At 33.6% G+C, this 23,568-nt stretch overlaps 1 protein-coding gene across 3 annotated transcripts in view; it reads left to right on the forward strand.

Moving 5' to 3' along the window:
- USP25 (ubiquitin specific peptidase 25) overlaps nt 1-11,676 on the forward strand; it is a 174,018-nt gene extending 162,342 nt beyond the window's left edge. For all 3 annotated transcript variants that reach the window (XM_056135433.1, XM_056135434.1, XM_056135435.1), the window contains 4 exons: nt 2,300-2,379; nt 5,610-5,733; nt 9,671-9,866; nt 10,252-11,676. In XM_056135433.1, the coding sequence (XP_055991408.1) occupies nt 2,300-2,379; nt 5,610-5,733; nt 9,671-9,866; nt 10,252-10,424 (573 nt within the window). In that variant the 3' untranslated portion in view covers nt 10,425-11,676. The remainder of the gene's footprint in view (nt 1-2,299; nt 2,380-5,609; nt 5,734-9,670; nt 9,867-10,251) is intronic.
- Nucleotides 11,677-23,568: the final 11,892 nt, after the last annotated feature.

Below are 23,568 nucleotides of genomic sequence, written 5' to 3' on the forward strand. Positions count from 1 at the left end.
ATCAGTTTCGTAGATTAATGTTTGGTCACATTTACCAGGCTCATTATTCTATATTGCCTTATATAGTATAGCTTACTACATTAATAGATAAAGGGAACAAACATAAAGCACTTGTTTGTTATTTTTAAGTAAAGACTCTAACCTTGAGTATAAATTCTTCATCTTAATTTACTAAAGAGTTTCTCAAAAAGCAACAAAATTATATAGAACAAATATATAAAAGCATAGTGAAAGCTTTTATCATCAGGAAAATAAGAAACCTGAATAATGTTTTTTCTATTCAGTATTGTATTGGATGTTCAAATTGGATATTAAGGCAACAATAAAGTAGAACGTAGAGATGAGAAAAGAAAGTAATTATTTGAAAATTTTATAACTAAATATAAATAAAACAGATAAATTTGTGAGGCTTTTGCAACATAGAAACCTATTTTAGGTATCAATTTAATTACCTATATAGCTAACATATAATCAGGACCCAGCGATTTCTGAAGCATTACGTAGGAAACCTAGGGCACCACTTGTTGCCATTTTTTGGCCAACTAGTTCACAGAACAGTGCGTGGGGCGTCTTCAGACCAAAAGGTTCTGAGGGTTCCCATGCCACATCTGGCACTGCTTGATGGGTCATGTGTGTTACATGTGCCTTAATCCTTGTCCTCTATCCCTAGAATAATGAAATTTATTTAAATAACACCATTTTCAGTGACATTCCAAACTGAAGAGTACCTAGAAATGAATTTTACAGGAAATATACATGGTTTTAGAAAAATACTAAAGCCAAGTAAAAGGATAAATAAATCATATTTAGAGGAATTGGCATTGTTCTCCTAGAATCATTTACTGGTTCAGGGAAGTCCATCTCAGGCTTCTGGTAAGTTCTTTTATGGAACTTTTTAAAATTCTAAAATATCTAAAATTTCATGGAAATGCAAAGATCAAAGTTTAGGTCAGCTACACATACTTGAAGAAGAAAAATGTAGAAAATCTTACTCTATTAGGAATGAAAGCATGGTATCTTAATTATTATGCTTTATAATAATATTAGCATAAAATTAGTATACTAAAACAATAAATAAGTGAATACAGAGTATCTATCAGAGATGGCCAGCATGCTAACTCTATGCCTGTTCTCAAGATTTAAATTACTGAGACATAAATTTTAATCTAGTTTGGGGAAGGGCTGATTTTTATTTGTGATTTGGTTCTGTAATCCCTTAACCAAGACTTCTTCTTCAAACTGAATTCAGCAAATTTCTATTGTGAAAACTTGACAAATTGTAACAGCAGATCTATTTTATCTTACAGATTACTACATGACATGTTTAAAAATTCTCTATATCTCAAATATCGTTATTCTCCTCTAGTCAGGGTTTCTGTGGGAAAAAAAGCTTGTCACCAAATTCAGCTCGTTATAATAAATGAATTTTAGTGGAACATAGCTTTTGTTTATGCATTCTCTATGGATGTGTTCACAGTTAAGATGTATAGTTGATTTCATGGCCTGAAATATCTAAAACACTTGTTGTATACCCTTTGGCATGATTACGTACTTGTAGAAATAACACTCCTACCTGGAGAGATAATACATTTGAGTAGGGTGCTTGTCTTGCACACAGCCAACCCTGGTTCTGTGCCTTGCCAGGAGTGATTCTTAAACACAGAGCCAGACATAAGCTCTGAGCAGAGCTGAGGGTAGCCCAAACCTCCCCACATCAGCTTCCTCAGAGTTACCTATTCACAACATCTCCAGATATTCTAATGATGGAAGTGGTAATTTGAGTTTTTATTCTGATGTGACTTTCCTTGAACGAATTTATAAATGAGGAAAAAATTATTTTGTTTTTAGAGTTAATCGATGTCAGTTCTGGAAGAAGTGTCAGCAAAGTGTGAAATGTACCTGGCTTCTTCTTGCCATAGATTAATATATTTAAAATGAAATTTAATGCAAACTTGCTAGATTAAAATGCTATGATTTTTTTCAGTTCTTAAAAATTCTGTATCAAATAGTATTCAGCTGTGCTTTATACTAGAGTAATAACTTACCTCCTCCATTCAGTGTGATATAAATATCGTATATGTATATTTTAATAATGAACATTTGTAATAAAGTTTTGAGATTATAGCCTGATTGATTATAGTTTCTTTGTATTTTATTATCAATTTGTGATACCTTTGTTATTTCTTTATCATCATAAAATCTATTATTTTAATATTCTATGATAATCTGAATTTTGAACACTTTATTTATGACTAGTGTATTATTAGAACAGTGTATTATATTTATTTTTTATCTGCAGGCTTGGCATCAGGATTATAGAAAATTCAGGGACACAACCATGTATCTTATAAATGGGCTAGAACATTTTGAAAGAGAAAGGTAAGGTGAAGTGGACGTATGAAAATAATTTGCTCTTAATTCTGTTTAGATATGACTTCATTTATATTTATATTTGTAAAATTTTAAGTAAACTATTTTAGAACAAATTTAGAGTTAAGAGAAAGATAGTAAAGTTAAATTAGTTCAATGTACCCTATATACATAAAACTTATTTTCCATTTTTAGTTGAGTCTGTAGTTGGTATTTGTTTTTATCAGCTCTCAAACACTACATGTGAAGCTTAAGATAAAGTAGATTAAACGTAATCTTAAAAGTTTGGTGGGGATCAAAGTAGCTGAAGACAAATACCCAGAATTCTTTGTACTGAATATCCCATTCTTCCTTAATCTGATCCTGTCTTCAAATTAGAAATGTTTCCAATGTGTCTAACTAATTCAAAAACAAATGTGGCTGGAGAGAATTGATTGTTGGCTAAGTATTTTTATGACAGCGAGAAAAATATTTTTTATTCACACTATAGGTGGTTTTAAAGGAATTACTACTTTAACTAAACTATACTTTTCTTTTTGGCTCTTCACATCCTTCTTTCTTTCTTCCTACCTTTTTTTTTTTGGCCCTTCACATATTTCTTAATGTATATACTTAATTTTTTAATCATTAACTTACTTTACTAATTATTCTCTGTTTTTAAATAGGCTGTATTATACATACAGTGTCACAGTGCACCCAAGTACAAGGATATTACTTTCTCGTTTGTCCTATTTCTGTTATAATGCTGTTCAGTATGGTGGCAACCAGATAGGTGTGAGACCATTTTAAAAAAAATTAACTCCTTTCTCAATCATACTAGCCACACTAGATCACAGTTCTGATTCTTTTTTTGTTTTGTTTTGCTGGCCATACCCAGTAGGGGCTCAGACTTACTATTGGCTCTGCATTCAGGGGTCACTCCTGGTGGGGTCAGGGGACTGAATGGGATGTCAGGAATCAAATCTGGGTCAGCCATGTGGAAGGCAAATCTCCTACCCACTGTACTATTGCTTCAGCCTCTCGCGTTTTCTAATGACAATACAGCACTTGAAAACCATAAGTAGTGTATTTATTGAGTAAGGCAGTATTCATTTAACTTTATTAATCCTGTGAATAGATAAGTGAAATTATGTTATTAGGAATAAGGATTTTATAGTGATATAATTTGTATAAATAAAGATAAGAATATAGTAACTGGACTCTTGAAACCTATTCTGATTTATTTGAAAGATACTTGTAAGTTTTTAAAAGGTGATAAATTGTGGACCATTTGGTGCACCTCAGGGGAGAACTAGAATAAGGTCATGATTTCAGAGCTATGATTAGCTCTGAAAGGTGACTCAGTTCTAGAAGTCAAGATAAGAATATCATTTAACAGATACCTTTTTAGTAGGAAACTTAATAGTTATCCATGCAGAGGTAAATGTTCTAGTACTCTTTCTCAACTAAATGGCATGGAGCAATACTTAATATTTTATCACTGCCCTTTTATGTGAACAGAACAGAGTATCTTTAGAACAGAGTATCTTTAATATTGTCCCTATTATTCCAAAGTGAAATCCAATAGTCATACATTTTCTCAAAAAATTTGCAAAGAAATCCATTTTCAGAAATGTATTTTTGACATAATACATGTTATACAATGTCACTGATTTGCAAATTAATTTCCAAATAATTTTACAGTTTAACATTTACTACATAGAATTGATTTGTAGCTGAGTACAGGAAATTAAAGAGCAACAGATTTAAAATAGTATCTCTTTGCATATTTAAGATTTTAATATGTTAGACTTTTTTTCCCCCAGATTCGATGGAAAGATGTTATGATTAGACAACTGGGCACAAAGGACGTACCTTAAAATATCTTCAATATTTGAGCTACACAAATAACACAGCTCTGTGTAATTTTTTTTTTCAAGAGGCAAATATGACATTCAAACATAGTTTTTTCTTCCTTTTTTTAAAACTAACTTTCAACTTGATACAACCAACACATAAAATAGTATAACTCATTTTAAATATTAGATCTACCCTGTCAGCCTTTTGATAGTGTTTTGTTTGTTTGCATATCTCTAAGATTTCTGGATTTAAAAGCTTTCCTTTTTACCTCTTATTTCCCCCATCACCTCTGGATATCCTTTACACTCATTTTTTTTTTCTCAATGACTAGAACCCGGTCTGCACCTAGAAAGAAATTTGGTTAAACAGTCACTGAGTAAGCCAAATGTTTTTTTTGTGGTTAAAAAATAAAGTAGCAGAGGCCAAAACTAGAATACAATGGGTAAGGCAATTGCTGTGCCTGCCACTAATTCCCAGCACCACGTAGGGTCCCCTGAACACATGTGTAAACACTGAGCTAAGCTCCTGCGATCCCCAGTCCAAATCAAATAAAACAAAATAACCTTTCTTTTATGCCCAAATGACTTTTTCATAAAACCTGTAGGTCAGTTGCCTTTTAAAGTAATTTTAATTTTGAAACTAAAGGGAAGATATTGGGAAATTAAAAACCAAACACAGAAGCAATTTTCTTTCTTTTTTTTTTTTCTTTTTGGGTCATACCCAGTGATGCTCAGGGGTTACTCCTGGCTCTGCACTCAGGAATTACTCCTGGTGGTGCTCAGGGGACCAGATGGGATGCCTGGGATTGAACCTGGGTGGGGCACATACAAGGCAAATGCCCTACCTGCTATGCCATCACTCCATCCCCTGAAGCAATTTTCTTGATTCTTCAGTTAGGCAGGCTTTTCATCTTTTTTTTTTCCCTTTATTGTAGTAGTTTCTAGGGCTGAAATAATAGCACAGCGGGTAGGGTGTTTGCCTTGAATAAGGCCAACCTGGCGGCCTAGGTTCGATTCCTCCGCCCCTCTCTAAGAGCCTGGCAAGCTACCGAGAATATCTGGCCTGCATGGCAAAGCCTGGCAAGCTACCCGTGATGTATTTGATATAAAAAACACAGTAACAACAAGTCTCACAATGGAAATGTTACTGGGCCTGCTCAAGAAAATCGATGAACAGCGGGAGGACAGTGACAGTATTTTCTTATATATATATATATTTTTTAACTTTAAAGGCAATTATCTTCTGGTTTCAATTATGATTGATTTAAAACTGATGATATAAAACATTAGATGATTTTTAATTGTAATATTAAAACATATGTATTTAGACGTTTTTTAATTGTTGTTGACTTTTTTATGGCCATGAAGTGCTAATGCTCTGTTTTCTTTTTCATTTTTAAGTTATATAGATTCCTTGGTGTTCCTTATCTATGCTTATCAGAGTAACAAAGAACTCTTGTCCAAAGGCCTATACAGAGGACATGATGAAGAGTTGATATCACATTATAGAAGAGAATGTTTACTAGTAAGTTGAAAGCACATAGTATGTGTTAAATTTATCATTTTGTTTCACATTGAGTGCATTTTCCATACGCTGATGGAGCAAGAGTCAAGATTATGTTTATAATCTGGATCACTCCACTGAGATGGAAAAACACAGTAATTTATTATCCCTTTATAATCTTTTAAGTGTTGTAGGTGATAAACCAGAAATTTTCTTAAAACAGAAGCAAATAATAATTATTTTTTAAATCATTCACTTTTGGGGAGGGGGAATGAAAGGGTTGCAATAGAGCATGAGGAATTTTGCCAGCGAAAGTAGTTTTTCCTGAGTTTTTATGGATATAGTTGATGTATATGATAAAGGATTCATTGTAATACAGTAACCCATTTTTCTCCTATATTTACTTTTTCTTCAAACATATGCTCTTAGAAAAAGTTTAAGTCTTTGTACATGTTTTTTCTGTGCCAGTTTACATTAGATGTCTGAAATACTTTGTTTCTTAAAGTATCTAATCTTTATGCATACAATTGAAAGTGCCATCTTTATACTTTTTAAAATTTCACTCATTTATATCAACTTTCATATTCTGAATTTGCAAGATTTTTTTCCATAATAAATAAAGAATAGACAAAGGTTCTTCAGGATTTTGGAATCTCTAATTATTGTATAGTTTTAGCATACTTTTGAAAACTTCAAGTCGATGTGCTAGTGAACTTTCTTTTGAGTAAAACTGTGTGGTTATCCAACTATTTTTCCCTTAGCTAATTTCCATTTTCATGTATAATTAACCAACCCTAGAGCATTAAGATAAAGATCCTCATAATAAAAATTCTGTTTGCCATGTCAGCCTTTTGTATATGTGGCTTTCACATCTGTAATTTTAACCAACCAACATCCGCATTTTTGGTTAAATTCATGAATGTGTAACACAGGAGTTGGAAAAAATATCCTCAGCTAAGTGGGGTCACATAGTTCAAACTTGGTTGTTCCACAGTCAACTGTATTTAAAATGTGAACTAGTGATGGTTTGTATTCATTGAAATTATTCTTCATTTTGTGGGTTTTTTTGTTAGAGGGTTTTAAATTTATTGCTAAGTTAAAGTTCCTGAACGTATTTTGGCTGAAAAATATTAAATTTTTTATGTAAATATGCTAAAATGTACAGTATTTGTTTAATGTATTAAGTCAAATTTATTTAACTTAGAATTATTTAAGCCTTGAGACTGGAAATAATTTAGTAAAACTAATTTTAAATATTCTTTTTAAATTTTTAATTAAAATATTGTTTCTTATCATTTTATAGTAAAAAAGTTGTCACCTATTTTTTAATGCAGTGATTTAAATGAAACTATAAAGTTTGTGTTCCTTTCAGGTATATTTTATTAAGTATTAACTGTCATATTCCAAGAGATATAAAGATATGATACATTATCTGTCCTCAGGAAACGTAATGTGGTGAGAGATGTACATAAATAATTTTTATGTTTGAGAATTAATGTTATTATGAAAAATTTACAAAATGTTATACCTGTAATGAGGGGAGATTCTTAAAATAATATGAACACTGATCTGGATCTTGCTGGATAAATAGTTTCGTGCCTTGTAGGAAAGGGATAATATCCTAGCCAAAAGGTGCCATATGGAAAAATTGTGAAGAGTTTCGTGGCAGAAAATGAAGATAAACTGTTGCATATAGGTTATTAATTGTGACATTAGATGGACATGATAAAACTCAGTCAGATAATGAAGAATCTTATGACTTACTCAAATCCATTTTCATCCTTGCAGGGTTTGACTAGGTTTGCACGATCAGGTTTGCTTTCAGAAAATAAGTCTGGTTGTAGTTTACTTAGAGAGTAAACTGGAAAGAAGTAGAGATTTTCCAGTCAATAATTCTAGATGGGGGTTGGAAAAAGAGTACATTACAGCAGGTAGAGCACTTGCTGGCGATCCCAGGCATCTCACTGCATGTGGTGTACCAGAGAATGCCAGGAGTAATCTCTGAATACAGAACTAGGATGAATAAGTCTGCATACTGCTGAGTGTTGCTGAAAAAAAATGTAAAAAAGGAAAACCAAAGCTCTAGATGATATAGACAAGGATAGGACGGAACCTTCAATTATTACAGAGTGTGGTGGGTATAAGGAAGAAGGTAATAGAATTAGTGAAGGAAATAAAATCAAGGAACTTGGTAACTATTGGATGGATTTAAAGGAGGTAGAGTTGTCAGTTCTACCTAACTACCTGGTTGTGTGTATGTCTTTAGGATTCTTAAAAATATGAGCAGGATAAGTTTAGAGCAGATGATATTAAAAGATTTGTATATAGGGAACTTAAATTTAAATTCCAGAATAATAATGAGTAACATGTCTTTGAAAAGGCATATTGTAAAAAAATAGAGTAAATACTTTGAAGTTTATTTAATCCATTTAAACTGTTACATTAGGAACTTAGTAGAATCTCCTTGGGGGCTTAGTATGTAGCTTTAGTAGTAGACAACCTGCCTTGCCTTTGCCAGGCCCTGAATTCTATCCCGACCTTGCATGGATCCCTGGCACTCCCGACTGTAGTTCTAGTAGCTCCCAGTCACTAACTGGCATGGGCCCTAAGGAAAAAGCGCATTTTTCATATAAAGAAACTGATGCTAGGAGATTACTTATTTGCTAAAGATTTGTGACTGAGTCATACTTTGAATACAAGGCACTTTCCAACCATGTCTTCCAGATATGTAAAACAGCTTTGTATTTCTATCTTTAATTTTTTTTAAAGTGTTTAAAAGACACCTCCAAAATTAAGATGCATTCTACAGGAATAACGTAATTGAATCCTAGGATATAAATATTATTTCTAAAATTGAGCTTAGAGCCAAAGATGTAGTACAGTAGGTAAGGCACTTTCATTGAATACAGCTGACTCGTGTCCCATACCCGGCCCCCTGAGCTCTCCAGAAGTTATCCCTGAGTTCGGTCAGGAGTAAGCCCTGAGCACAGCCAAGTGTGGCCACCTAACTAAGCAACTGTTCCAAATTAAGTTTAAAGTTTTGATTATGCAAAAATCATATTTATCATTTATAAATTGGCTTTGGTATACAACTTAAATATTATAACACTTATTTTCCTTATTACCTGTACTCTTAAGTCTATATTCTATATTTTATGCAGTATCTCAGTGCTGCTATGTTGAGGGTTGGTGGGGTAACACAATGGGCCTGGACTGCAAATGCTACTGTTTTAATGTTGTATTGAAATGTATCCATACCTACACAGTCACCTTCTTGCAACTCTGATAGGGTTGAATGACTGTAACATTCAGTAATAAGAACTTGTATGTCTTTAAAGCATAAAATATTTTCTGTCTTGTCCTTTAGAGAAATTTACCAATCTCTCTGTCAGATTATAAACTCCATGACAGTTTTTTATATTAATTAAGTCGATACTTTTGCATCTAGAACAGTGTATGTCATGTGGTATATAAACTTAGTAAAAACTTTTTCAAGAAATTTATTGTTTCTGTGTCATGTATTATAGCAGTACTTACTCAGTTGACATTTATGGCTAATAAAGATATTTAAAAAATTATGTGGAAATGAATTTCTTTATTTTTAAAATGACTTTGAATATTTAGTTATAGACATGGGGAAGGTTTGCCTTTGTTTGGAGTCCTGTGAGAATGGCCTCTATAAAAAGGATCAATGTAGCAGTAGTATAAACCAACCATAACATGACAACAGAATTTTCCACACTGTTTTTCCCTTTTATTTTTATTGTTGTCACTTGTATAAGTGTTTTTAAAAGAGACTTTTTTGTGTTGAAATAGATTGAGGTTGCCTTTCCTGATTGCCATTTATCCCAGTACTACTTATGAAAATGCTTATTATGCTATCTCCAATAATGACATAGGCATTTTTATTTAAGCATAAAAGGAAGTAAATATTTTTTTTTCCTTTCATTGCATTAAGAAATTAAATGATCAAGCTGCAGAACAGTTTGAATCTGGAGAGGATCAAGAAGTAACCAATGGTCTGATTATCATGAATGAATTTATTGTACCATTTTTGCCATTGTTATTGATGGATGAAATGGAAGAGAAAGATATACTTGCTGTAGAAGATATGAGAAATCGATGGTGTTCTTACTTGGGACAAGAAATGGAAGGTAATTTTAAATAATACTTGCAGGTACACCACCAAAATTAGCAGTTTCTGAAACAATTAGAATCAACAATTATTCCTCTCATTTAAATTTTTTTCTATGATATATTTATGTGCACGCTATTATTTTTTGCTTTTATTTAAGCTTCTACACACAATTTAAGTAAGAAGAAAAAATGTAGGTTGCCTTTGACACCTATATTTTGCCTCTTCCCTTAAGTGTTAAGTGATTTATTGGGGGGGGGGGGTGTCTGTGTGTGCGTGTATTTTAAAATGAAACATCAACTGAGCATTCAGTGTTAATGAATCACTTTGACAATAATCTAATAATTTCTTTTCCTCTCTTTGTGTATGTAAGTTGACTTACATCGAATACTTTTTATTTGCAGCTCATCTCCAAGAAAAATTGACAGATTTTCTGCCAAAACTTCTTGATTGTTCTACGGAGATTAAAGGTTTCCACGAGCCACCCAAGTTACCTTCTTATTCCACACATGAACTTTGTGAGAGATATGCTCGAATCATGTTGTCCCTCAGTCGAACTCCTGCTGATGGAAGATAAATTGCACACAATTTACCTAAACACACTGTATAAACCTTTTTTAGTTCTTAACCCTTGCCTTCCTGTCACAGGGTTTGCTTGTTGCTGCTATAGTTTTTAACTTTTTTAATTTTAATAACTGCAAAAGACAGAATGACTATACAGACTTTAGCCAGACTGCAAACAATAAAGCTGAGAATCGCATGGCTCTCAGACTTTGTTTTAACCACAACTGATGTATAACTAAAGAAATGATTGATTTTATTGGCAAAGCCATGCTTTTGCCATCCTTCTGTTACAGTATTACTTTGCTTTTTTTCATTATCTATAGCTTTCCATTTAGTCTGGAATCTTCCATGACTACAGCCATTTAAGTGTTCAGCACTGTGTATGATATATAATATTTGGTAGCTTGTAAATGAAATTAAAGAATAAAGTTTTATTTATGGCTACCTATGTGTTTGTAAGCAGGTATATTGTATATTAGTATATTAGTTATAATGTATGAAAATATATGTGGATTGTTCATGCTGGGTGATGAATAGATTAATACTTTTAGTTTTGCTATAATTTTAGCATCTTAGAAATTTGATACATACTTGACACTTAAATATATATATATACATATATATATATGTATATATATATTCCTCCCCCACTAAGTTGTTAAACTTGGTATGGCACCTAAACCTGTTGTGAATTCAAATCGGGTTTTCACTGAAGAAAGTGGATGCTAAGTCAAATCACACTGAAACTTTTAACCTTTCCTTAGATTAAACTTTTATTTTTTTATGAATTTGCAAATAATATAGCAAGGCAATTACTTTGAGAGACCAGAAAAAAGTACTTGAAAAAGGGCTATTTAATAATTAAACTTATGAGAAATATGTGTATATATACAAACATGCATACATACACATGCACATACTGTTCATAATTGAGGATGGTGTTTTGCATTATATATTCATTATATTTTTGTAAATTGTATACTACTTTAATTGAAAATGTTCTCTACTAATCAATGCTGTGAAATTAAGGTGATATTGTTGAACTATAAATTACAGTATCTTACCTGCTTTTATTTACCTCCTTTTCAAAAAGGAAAAGCTGTAGAATATTTTTTAGATGGAACTGCTGTTTAAGATTAATGAAGTAATGTTGTGAATGAAAAAAATCAATGCTTTAAAGGTAATCATGTTACCAACCTATTTTTTGAATTTATAAATTTCTTTATAAACTATACTTTGATAGCTTAGTAAAATATATCATTTTACCACGTGTGTTTGTTATACCGTCGCCAAAATTAGTTTCCTAAGTGCCTCTCACGAAAGATCTTGGATAAAGAAAGAAATTATTTAAGCTATCAGATGATGTTCTTCATAAGCATATCTTTGTATTGTAAGGTATTTATATTAAGGGATTCACCTTATTTTCTATATAAAGCTGGGTTTTATGTTATAGCTACAAAATGTGTTTTAGTTTAGACTTTATATTCTCTACTCAGCAGAAGTATTTTGTATTGGTTTTCATATCTTATCAAAAGATTAGAAACTTCCTTTGTATTATAAAGCTTTGGCAAAGGATCGTTGGTATTTTGTGACATTCTACCTAAGCTAAAATTGTTTGTAATTGGCCACTGAGACACAAAGTGCTCAAACACCATAAGAAAATTACTCCTTTCAAAAGGCATATCCAAGGAATTGTATGTTACTCTTATGCTGCTGAAGGTAAGGATTATCATTGTAATATATATATTTTTTAATTTTAACACCAGCTTAATCATTCTAAGTAGTGAATCTAAGTATTTACTTAAAGTACTTTTTCAAGACCTAGGGGGAAAAAACTGATTTTAAATTAGCGTTAATCTAATCTTCAGATTTAAATTCGTGAACTTTATGGGGTTAAATTTAATTTAAATTAAAAATATAAAACCTCATAGAGCTGTTATCTGTGGCAGTTTTTATTTTAAGTATATTGATTATGTTTTGCTCCCTTTCCATACTCCCCCAAATTACATTTTGAAATGATTCAGGGTAGAATCGAAGAGGAACTTCAATTCTAAAGATTTATGGGAACTTCCGATAAAGTACAGGGTTTGGAGATGATGTTGTCATAAGCGAATTTATGAGACCCCTAAATACCTTTAAGATTCTTTTAACTGTAATCATGAGCATAGTTTGTTTGTTTCTTTTTATTTGGATTTTGTGGTTGTTGTTTCATTGTTTCGGGGCTACATCCAGCTGTGCTCAAGACTTATTTCTGACTATTCACTCCAGAATTAGTCCTGGGGAATTCAGGGAACCATATGTAGTTCCAGTGATCTAACCTAGGTTGGCCAAGTGCAAGGCAAGGCAATTGCCCTACCCACTGTATTATTGTTCCGATACCATGCTTTTATTTTTAATTTGGGGGTGGTTTTGGACCACATCTTGTTATGCTGAATAGCTTACTCCTAGTGATGCTCAGGGGACATAGGCGATATGAGAATTAAACTAGGTTCAGTTATGTGCAAAGCAAGTACCTTTATCCTCCTTCATGCTACCTCTTCATCTCTCCAGCCTCAGACCATCCACTGGAAAAAAAAAAAGGAAAAAAAAAACTTTTTCGAAAACTCAAAATATTAGACCAGCACTTTCACCATCATATTGGGAGGGAAAAAAAAATTATTGAGCCATATACCATACCATACCTTCAGATTTAGAAACTTTTCTTCAAATGCTCTGTGATATCACCAGTTCTTCTGATAATTTTGCTCCCTGTTAAAAGTTTGAGAACTATGAAACTCAGTAAAATTAGCGTTTTATACACCTTAAATTGATGTGTATTAATTCACATTCATTTATGATCCTATGTTTGTAAGAAGCTTTTCCATATTCTACTCAGTTGTAATTTTTTAAAAGTGACTAAAAATTATGTTTAGTTTTGAACTTAACAATAATGTTCTTTTCCTTCTATCCCTGTTAACTTCAGAAGTTTGATGTCAAAGTTTCATGATTCATATTTGTTTACTTTTGTCTTGAAAACTTGTTGTTATTACCTGCAAAACACAATCATTTTGGTTGCTAGGCAAGGAGAACAATTGAGTAAATATGCATGCCCTGTATGTCATTTTTTAAAAAATAATTTATATCATTAAGCAGATTAAATGCAATTTGTAATGATCACTTCACCCACAATAAAGTGTTTTAGATTGCTAGGAGTGCCATAACAAAATATCATAAGCTGGGTGGCTTAATTTTTTTTTTAATTATTTTCTCACTCTTGTGGAATTGGAAGTCCAAGATAAGTTGTTGGCAGATTTAGTTCCTCCCAAGGCTTTCTACTTGGTTTATGGATGACAACCTTCTAATGTGCTCTCTATACACGTGTTTTCTCTATATACATGTATTTTTCTTGCTGTCTCTTTTTATAAGGACTCTAAGTATAGTTCTTCAGAGCCCATTCTTGAAGCTTCACTGAATTTTAATTGCTCCATAAATTAGAATTTTAATTGCTCTGTAAATTAGAATCATACACATTGACAATACAGATGGGGTAGGGACATAGCACAGTTCATATAGGGTATGGGATGGCCCGGTTTATATATCTACTTTGAAGAAACAAAACATATATATATATAGTTCTCATAGATAATACATATGTAACATTTATCATACATATTTATAGGTCTACACTTAACATCTGCTTTATTTCATTTTACTTGTCTGAAATTATTAGAACATATAGCTTATAATGCATTCATGTGATCAATTATTGTTTTCACTGAGCAAACCATCATAATACTCGAGTATTTCTTCAAATTTAACATCATGCTGAAAATCGCCTGTTAGTATTTTGATTCTTACTATTCCTACTTACATTAATTTTTCATTCCCCATCCTGCACCTGTTCTGGACACATATTTTTCCTTGTTTGAATATGATTATAAACATTACATAAACAGTTTATTGTTGTTGTGGGAATTTAGTGGAAAAGGAAAGGGTCATTGCTTTTACAGAACTTCTTATCACTGCTCTACTTTCTAGTTTTCAAGTTCCTTTTTCTTATTTGATTTAATGGGGTGACTTAACAATGATAAATTAAAAATAAATGAGTTATGATTGAGGGAACTATAGATATTATTGGATACACACATGAACACCAATCAGAATCTCAAATACTCTTCATTAATGCTTAGTTCTTCTCAGTGGCTATTTCTAGCCTTCGCCACCTGCTCAAACCCTTCAAGTCCAGCTACTTTCCTTTGCTTTTCTAAAAAAATATCAGACATGATCCTCTCAGCTCTATAAATTTACAAATTATTGGTAATAGATATCAACGTTGATAACTAAATGCTATGAGGAAATTATAAACTAAATCAAATATGCAAAATGAACTCTAAATTTTCTTCAAAAAATAATCACTTTCAAGGGTATTGTTGCATTTCTAAAGAATTTAATACGTCTTTCTGGCCATATTTTTACATTATGCAACATTAGTGTATACTTTAGCAAATGATTATTTTTCAGCAATGTGGTACTAAATAAATTTCTTTAACTTGTGTGATTAAAGCATATAAAGAACTGTTTTTATAATTTTCATCATTTTTTACTTTCTATTTTGATTTTTATTGAGGTCACAGCATACATTTTTTAATTTAAAAAAAAATTATTGACTCACCATGAGATATACAGTTACAAAGTAGTCCATGATTGAGTTTCAGTCATAGTGTCCCAACACCCATCCTTTTATCAGTGCACATTTCCCTCCACAAATGTCCCCAGTTTTCCTCCTGCCCCACCCCTGCAGCCTGCCTCTATGGAAGACACTTCTCTGTCTGTCTGTCTGTCTGTCTGTCTGTCTGTCTGTCTATCTCCGTCTCTCTGTTTCTCACTCTTTCTCAATAACAGTGTTTCAACACCCATTCCTCCACCAGTGTATATTTCCTAGCACTAGTGTCCCCAGTTTCCCACCCATCACCTTCCCACCCCAAGCCTGCCTTTTAACAGGCACTTTCCTTTTCTCTCTCATTCTCTCTCTCTCTCTCTCTCTCTCTCTCTCTCTCTCTCTCTCTCTCTCTCTCTCTGTGGTCTGCAATACTGTCACTGAAAAGATGTCATGTGTATCACTTTACCTCCTATCAGCATATCAGCATTCATTTTCCAGAGTGATCATTTCCAACTGTAATTGTCATAGTGGTCCCTTTTCTGTACTAACCACTCCCTCTCCACATCGTTGGCAGGCTTCCTACCATGGACCAGTCCACCTAGCCCTTGTTTCTACTCTCCTTGGATATTATTCACATACTGTGTTTTTTTTTCTTTTTGATATCCCACAAATGAGCACAAACATTCTATGTTTGTCTCTCTCCCTCTGACTGATTTCACTCAACTTGGTAGTCTATATGCCCATCCATGTATAAGCAAATTACGTCACTTCATTTCTTCTTACAGCTGCATAGTGTTCTGTTGTGTAGATGTATCATAGTTTATGATACAGAACTCAACTGTTCTTGAGCAGTTGAGTTGTTTCCAGATTCTGGCTATTGTAACTAGTGCTGCAGTGAACATAGGACTTTAGATAGCTTTTCTGCATTATGTTTTTGAGTCACTATGGTATATTTCTAGGAGCCATATTAATGGGTTCTGTGGAAGCTCACTTTCTAGATTTTTTTGAGGAATGTCTATATTGTTTTCCAGAAAGGCTGGACCAGTCAGCATTTCTACCAGCAGTGAATAAGAGTCCCTTACTCTCCACATCCATGCAAACACTGTCTTTTTTTTTTTCTAATGTGTGCCAGTCTCTGTGGCATGAGATTTTCTTATTGTTTTATTTTTAATCTCCCTGATAACTCATGATGTAGAGCACTTTTTCATGTGCCTTTCAGTTATTTGTATTTCTTTGAGAAGTTTCTGTTCATCTTTTCTCTGCATTTTTTGATTGGGTTGTATCTTTTTTTCTTGTCAAGTTCTACCAGTACCTTAGATATTAACCCCTCATCAGATTAATTTTAGGTAAGTAATTTTTCCCATTCCCTTGGTCTGGCTTGTATTCTGGTCAGCATTTCCTTTGAAGTGCAGAAGCTTCTAGTTTAATGTAGTCCCGTTGGTTTATCTTTGCTTCCACTTGCTTGATAAGTGTTATTTCATCCTTGAAGATGCCTTTAGTTTTAATGTCATGGAGAGTTCTGTCTATATTTTCCTTTATATACCTTATGGATTTAGGTTTGATATCATGGTCTTTAATCAAACATTTTGATTTTTGTTCATGCCATTAGAAACATCTGATTTTTTTTGACATGTAGTTAAATAAATTTCCCAGCACTGCTTGTTGAGACTTTCTTTGCTCTCCTTTATAATCATTGCTCCTTTATTGAAAATTAACTTACTATATCCCTGAAGATCTGTCTCGGGGTACTGAAATATGTTTTATTGATTTGAGGGTCTGTCTTTTTTTCAATACCATGCTGTTTCAAATTATAATTTATAGTACAAAAACAGTAACAAGTCTCACAATGGAGATGTAACTGGTGCCCGCTCGAGCAAATTGATGAACAATGGAAGGACAGTGCTCTAGTGCTGCAGTACAATTTTTAATTGTACTACCTCTTTGTATAGAGTTTGAAGCTACAGAAAGCGATGCCTCTGTTCTTTTTCCCAAGGACTGCGTTAGCTTTCAGGTGTGTTTATTGTTCCATAAGAATTTCAGGATTGTTTGATGTGTTTCTTTTAAAAAATGGCTTGATTATCCTTATAGGGACTGCATTGAGTCTATAATATTTTGGGCCATTTTGATGATATTAATGATATTTGATATTACTCATCTACCCAGTCCATGAGCAGGAGATATACTTCCATTCCCTCATCTCCTTTTTTATTTTTTGAAGTATTGTTTTGTATAGGTCTTTCACCACTTTAAGCTGATTCTGAGGTACTTGGTTTTCTGAAACACAATTGTGATTGGTTCTTTTTTTGAAATATATTTTCTATTTCATTATTTGTATATAGCAAAGCTTTAACAAAGTATTAATTTTGCATATTAATAGTGAAGCCAACCACTGTACTATGCAAACCTATTATTTCTAGGAACTCTCTTTAGACGTTTTAGCATTTTTTACAAATAGTATCATGTCATCTGCAAATAGTGACAACTTCTTCATTTCCAATCTGGATGCCCTTGATACCTTTTTCTTGTTTAATTACTTTGGCAAGTATTTCCTGTACTATATAGAATAGAAAACATCATGAATATTTGTAAAAGTGAAAGCTTCTTCGGAGTAGAGGAAATAAAAGACCAGACAGGAGTTTTCTCTTTGATCTTTGTTCATGCAAAAATTTAGTTCCTAATTGTTGGTTTAGAGAGAACAAACCATCTGGGACTACCCTAAGTGACTGATTCATCTTGGCCAAAGAAGAGTAAAATTTGTTTGGGGTTTTTGTTTTTGCTTTTATTTTTTGGGGGGTTGGGTTGGGTTGTTTGTTTTTGTTTTGATTTTTCTAGTACTGTATGTCATGAGAAGACAGGTGTATTAAATTTGCTGTTTGTCCCAACAGTCTATAGATTGCCTCAGTCTCTGTTCTTTGGACTACTATAACTCCTACCTGTACTTTTTCCTTGCTGCTCCTTTATTTGCATTGCTCAAGACAACTAACCGATTGAGTATTTTCAGAGTTTATTTATTTTGGGGGCACACCTGGTGATGCTGAAGGGTTACTCTAAGCTCTGAACTCAGGAGTTAATCCTTGTGGTGCTCAAGTGACCATATGGGATGCCAGGGATTGAACCCAGATCAGCCGTGTGCAAGGCAAATCCCCTACCCACCGTACTATCTCTCTAGTACAACATAAGTGCAGAGTTTAAATTTTGAACTCTTTGTCAATATAGTCTTCAGCAAAACTAGTCCACTGTCCACTGCCACAATGTCTGCATCAGTATATGCTCTTATGCCACAGGTTTAAAGAAGGAGTATTACCACTCTAATATTTTTAATGACAGATAAAAATATCTTTTGCATTAATTTTTAAACTTTTTTTGAGAGTGATTATATTCCAGCATAATAATGGCTATATTTCTGTGTTAAGTGCGAGCATATTTTTGTATATTTTCTTTTGTTATATTTCTATTTAAATTTGCAGTTACTCTTATTAGGCATTATTAATCCTTTTTTATATTTTTTCTTCATTTAGCTTGAGCTTGCATATAATACCGTTCTGACTTTTTTTATATAATCAAATCTGTTTACCAGATTCATAATTTTTCCTTTTTTTATATCATGCTTGAGAGCAACTTCTCTTGTTTGTAATTACAGGAATACCCATGATTTTACTGATATTTTTATGATTTTGTTTACATAAATCCTGTGCAGACTTGGGAATTATTTATAAGGAGTGAAATAAAAATTCAAAATTTACCCCAAAATCTGGTAGTATTCTACAGTAGTTTTCCCACAGTAGCACCGCACTGTCCTCTTATCGTTCATTGATTTGCTCAAGCGGGCACCAGTAACGTCCCACAACAAATTGTGAGACTTGTTACTGTTTTTGGCACAGTTTTTACTGATCTAAAATCTAACTTCTTCTAGATAACAGAATTTTACAGATTACATTTATAAACAATATAGTTCCATTTATTTTTTTAATTCTTCATCTCATACTAATTTAATTAGTACCATTTAACCTTTAATTGTTGTGTATTGTGTACTGTAGCACTGTCCTTCCATTGTTCATCGATTTGCTCAAGCAGGCACCAGTAATGTCTCCATAGTGAGACTTATTGTTACTGTTTTTGGCATATCAAATATGCCACAGGGAGCTTGCAGGCTTTGCTACTCTCGGTAACTTGCCAGGCTCTCCCGGAGGGACAGAGGAATCGAACCTGGCTTGGCTGCGTGCAAGGTGAACACCTACCTCCTGTGCTATTGCTCCAGCCCCAAATATTGTGTAGCTAATAAATATTTTTCTATCAAAATGTATGATGTATTGCATGACACATTACTCATTCTTTCCAAAATTTTCTGTACATTACAGAAAAACTTTACATTTATTTAATCTTCCTTCACATTAAATCCTATTGGCATTTTTATTTCAATTATATTAAGCCTATATAGATTGCCATATTGAAACTTGGCATCTTTACAATATTGAATCATTCTAGTTTTGAATTATTCTATCAAGTGACAGGTTTTTTTAAAAAAATTATATTCCTGTCTCTTCAGAGATCTTTTGTATTCATTCCATTTGTCTTTAATTATAGGATCCTTTATATGTTGTTTCTATGGTATTCATAACTAAATTCTTTTCCAACGTAAATTTCTTTAATTTTATCGGTCTAGGACAACAGTTCTCAGATATTTTATTCCTAGGACCTTTTCATGATCAGAAAATTATAGAAAGCCTAAAAAGTAGTTGGGTGAGTTATATAATATAAAAAAATTAAAGCTAAACATATTGTGTAGATGTACGTCCACACAATGGAATACTATGCAGTTGTTAGAAAAGATGAAGTCATGAAATTTGCATACAAGTGATTCCACATGGAAAGTATCATGCTAAATGAAATGAGTCAGAAAGAGAGGGACTGACATAGAAAGATAGCATTCATCTGGGGAATATAAAGTAACAGAATGGGAGATGAACACCCAAGAATAGCTGAGATAAGTACCAGGAGGTCTGCTCCATGGCTTGGAAGCCGGCAGCAGATGCTGGGGAAAAAGCAGCTTAGACAGAGAAGGGAACACCAAGTAAAGTGTGTTTGGAGGATTCTCTCGGAATGCAAGATGCGTGCTGAAAGTAGACTATAGACTGAACATGATGGCCACTCAATATCTCTATTGCAAACCACAACACCCTAAAGGAATAGAGAGAGCAAAAGGGAATGACTTACCACAGAGGAGGAGTGGGGTGGGAGGGGATGGAGTGTGTGTGTGTGGGGGGGGGGGGGCTACTGGGTTCATTGACGGTGGAGAATGGGCACTGGTGAAGGGATGGGTACTCATCATATAACTGAAACCCAAGCATGAAAGTTTGTAAGTTTACAACCATACCTCATGGTGTTTCACTAACAAAATAAAAAACTAAAAATATTACAATATTTCTAAATAGTAAACTATTAACATTTGCTACATTAAAATACATTGTTTTAACTGAAAGCTACTGTTGAGGGCCAGAAAGACAGTACAGGAACCACTTCCCTGGCATATAACCGGTCCTGATTCCATCCCTGGCACTGCAAAGGTTCTCTGAACACCCCAGGAGTAATCCTTGAGCATGGCCAGCATGACACTCCACCCCTACCAAGTGAAAGTTTTCTGCCTAGTCTTAATTTGGAAACTAGTATCCTAAAGACAAGCCCAAATCTTACTACTACAAGCTGAAGTAGTAACTATACTTGCCCCAACCCCTTGCTGTCATGAAAAATTATACTGTAGGCTTACCCATCCAAAATGAGACATCAAATTTACTTAAAATCTCAGCTAACAAGGACTAATAGTTGAATATTTTTTTAAAAAATCATTTTTTTCAAAGCAGTTCATAATTTCATAGAAAAGGCTTCTTGTGATATTTTGGAACCGGTATCCCATCAGAGTCCCAGAAATAAGACACCTGCTCTTTGCTTGGATTGCAAATCCACCAAAATTAGAAAATGTCTCTGGGAAGAAAGCTTGCCTAGTGTGTCTCACTGCAGCCTCGGACTAACGCTGAAAAAGAGTCTTTGTATGTTATGTTACCCAATATTGGTGGGAGGGCACACCTGACTGTTCAAATGTCACTCCTGGGAGTACTCAGGGGACCATATGTGAAGCCAGAAATCAAACTTGGATCAGTCACATACTGTGCAAAGACAAGCACTTTGCATGTTGTACATCTCTCCAGCCTCATTATCCAACTTTATAGTTTTCCACAGCAGGAAATTTATTTTGATGCCAGGTGTTCCATTATGGTTTAATCATAGAAAACCAAATATATTTTAGAAGATAGTATGAAGAAATAATCTTGTGAAGATCCTGGCATAAATAATAATGACCTTTTAATCAGTGAACTTCTTGGTGGAGGTGGGGAGCTTCCAAGTAGTGATTAGGGGTCCAGGGGCCACTCTAGAAGGCTCTACACAAACTAAGCCAGCTATTTAATTCAGAGGGACTCTAGGATATGGTGTTGCTCAGGCCTGATGATGCTCGGGTCATTATGAATTTATTAACAGAAAAGAAGCTTGAAGGAATTTGATAAATTTAGGTTTAATTTAATTTAAATTAATTTAATTTAATCAAAAATGCCTAAAAGCAAAAACATAAGACAGTATATATTAGTACTGTATAAGATGACAGGCATTGGTAGAATTATAGAAAGGGCTTAGGGTATGTTTACTGCAATAATATACATTCTTGGGTTGTTCTCTTTCAGTTAAAAAAAATAAGCCAACAAGTTTGTCTAAAGAAAAATAATGTGTCAAAATTGACACATTTTGATAAATCACAAAATACAAGTGTATGCTATCAACTACAAGTAACCACAATATTTTACTGAATTTTTTGAAGATTTTTTTTAGATAAAGTGGTGAAATAAAATCACATCCTTGGATTTCTAAAAGACAAATTGCCAATAATTTAATATGTGATAAGTAACAAATTGCCAATAAGAGACCTCAACTTAATTGGAATATGCTAGTGCTGAGAATAACAGAACAAGTAGAAGACTGATGGCTTCAGTTTTTGGTTGAGAGTAAAAAGCACGCACGTTAATGTGTTACAGAAATTATTAGATTCAAAGATTCATTTTTTAAATGCTGAAAAAAATGTTGAGGTCAAAGGTAATCCTGAGGATAAAGCTGCTGAAAAATAGAATCCCACAAAGATAGACCTGACTCGACAAACCTCATCTGATGTAATTTCCTGATCTCACAGAAAGACCATATTAGCATTTATGTGCACCTAGTAATTGGGAAAAACTTGGTTACAGCGCCTATTACACCTGAAATGTGTGATTGTAAAAATTTTTCTCAATGCATTTTACCTTGAAAAATGGTAGCGGGCCCTTTAGGGGGCCGGTTGTGACTTAGAAGTATGAATGCTTCTGCACAAATTGGAACTTGCTTAAATGAAAAGTATTTTTTCCTTAATTCAAGTGCCTTCATGGCTACAAACTAACTTGCGACTTACAATTGTTGAAGGGCCATGAATCTTCCTTTAGTTGATTCAAGTTAAACATTCTTTAAACCGACTTATAGTTTTTATCCTTAGTAGGCTCGGCAGCAATTTTAGAGGTTTGGCACCATGGCTATGGACATTGCCCACTGTCAAATTGTTCCAGCACATTTGGGGTACTTTGGTGATGCTACTCATTAATGTAAACATGCCTGCCTTGTCTTCTAGTCCAGGGATGCTTGTATGACCCCTCTCTTTCTCTAGGATACCATCAAGCCTATTGAATTCAAGGGATCCACTGAGGGGTAGTAGTCCCTTTGTCATTTCTGGTGCGCAGAGAATACAAAAGTTCCTTCAGGATGCTAGTGATCACTTCAATATATTTCCCAAGGATTTGACAGGCAGCGCCCTCTGGACTCTGCCATGCGTATAGCAGGTAAATCAATGAATCTTATGGAATAAATATGCTCCTACAGTACAATCTTCCTAACTTAGTGAACTCTGCACAACGTAGCAAGGAAGTTCAGTATCTCAACTTTTTCACTGTTGGTCACTTTTGAGTTTTGGTCAATCAGTAAGAAAACTTAGAACTGCTCATATCCATTTAAGTTAACAAATGATGTCCATAATTTCTGCATCAAGTTTTCAAACTGAGTGATTCATTCCAATCCAACATATTATTTAAGTCTGTTCATACCTCACACAGTCCGTAGATATCTCAATTGAGGTGTGTACTATCTGTTTTGGGATCACATTTTAAACTTTTAACACTGCAGCCTGCAAATCTACAAACTGAGAAGAGACTGTATTGAATATCAGCAGTTCCCTGCAACGTAACTGCCTAACTCAGATGAGTTCATTTTGGTTACATCAGGCAAGGAAAATCTAATCTTCGGGATGGAAGACACTGTTTATTAACAAGTTTCATCATGGGTTGGGGTTTAATGTCCTCAATTTCATTAGAAACTGCATTCCAATTTCCAAGGTCCCACCCTCCTAATCAATGACTAATCTTTAACATGAAACCTGATAGTGGTACACCCAAGC

The sequence above is a fragment of the Sorex fumeus genome, unplaced genomic scaffold (genome assembly GCF_029834395.1).
Source record: "Sorex fumeus unplaced genomic scaffold, SorFum_2.1 ptg000115l, whole genome shotgun sequence".
NCBI lineage: Eukaryota > Metazoa > Chordata > Mammalia > Eulipotyphla > Soricidae > Sorex > Sorex fumeus.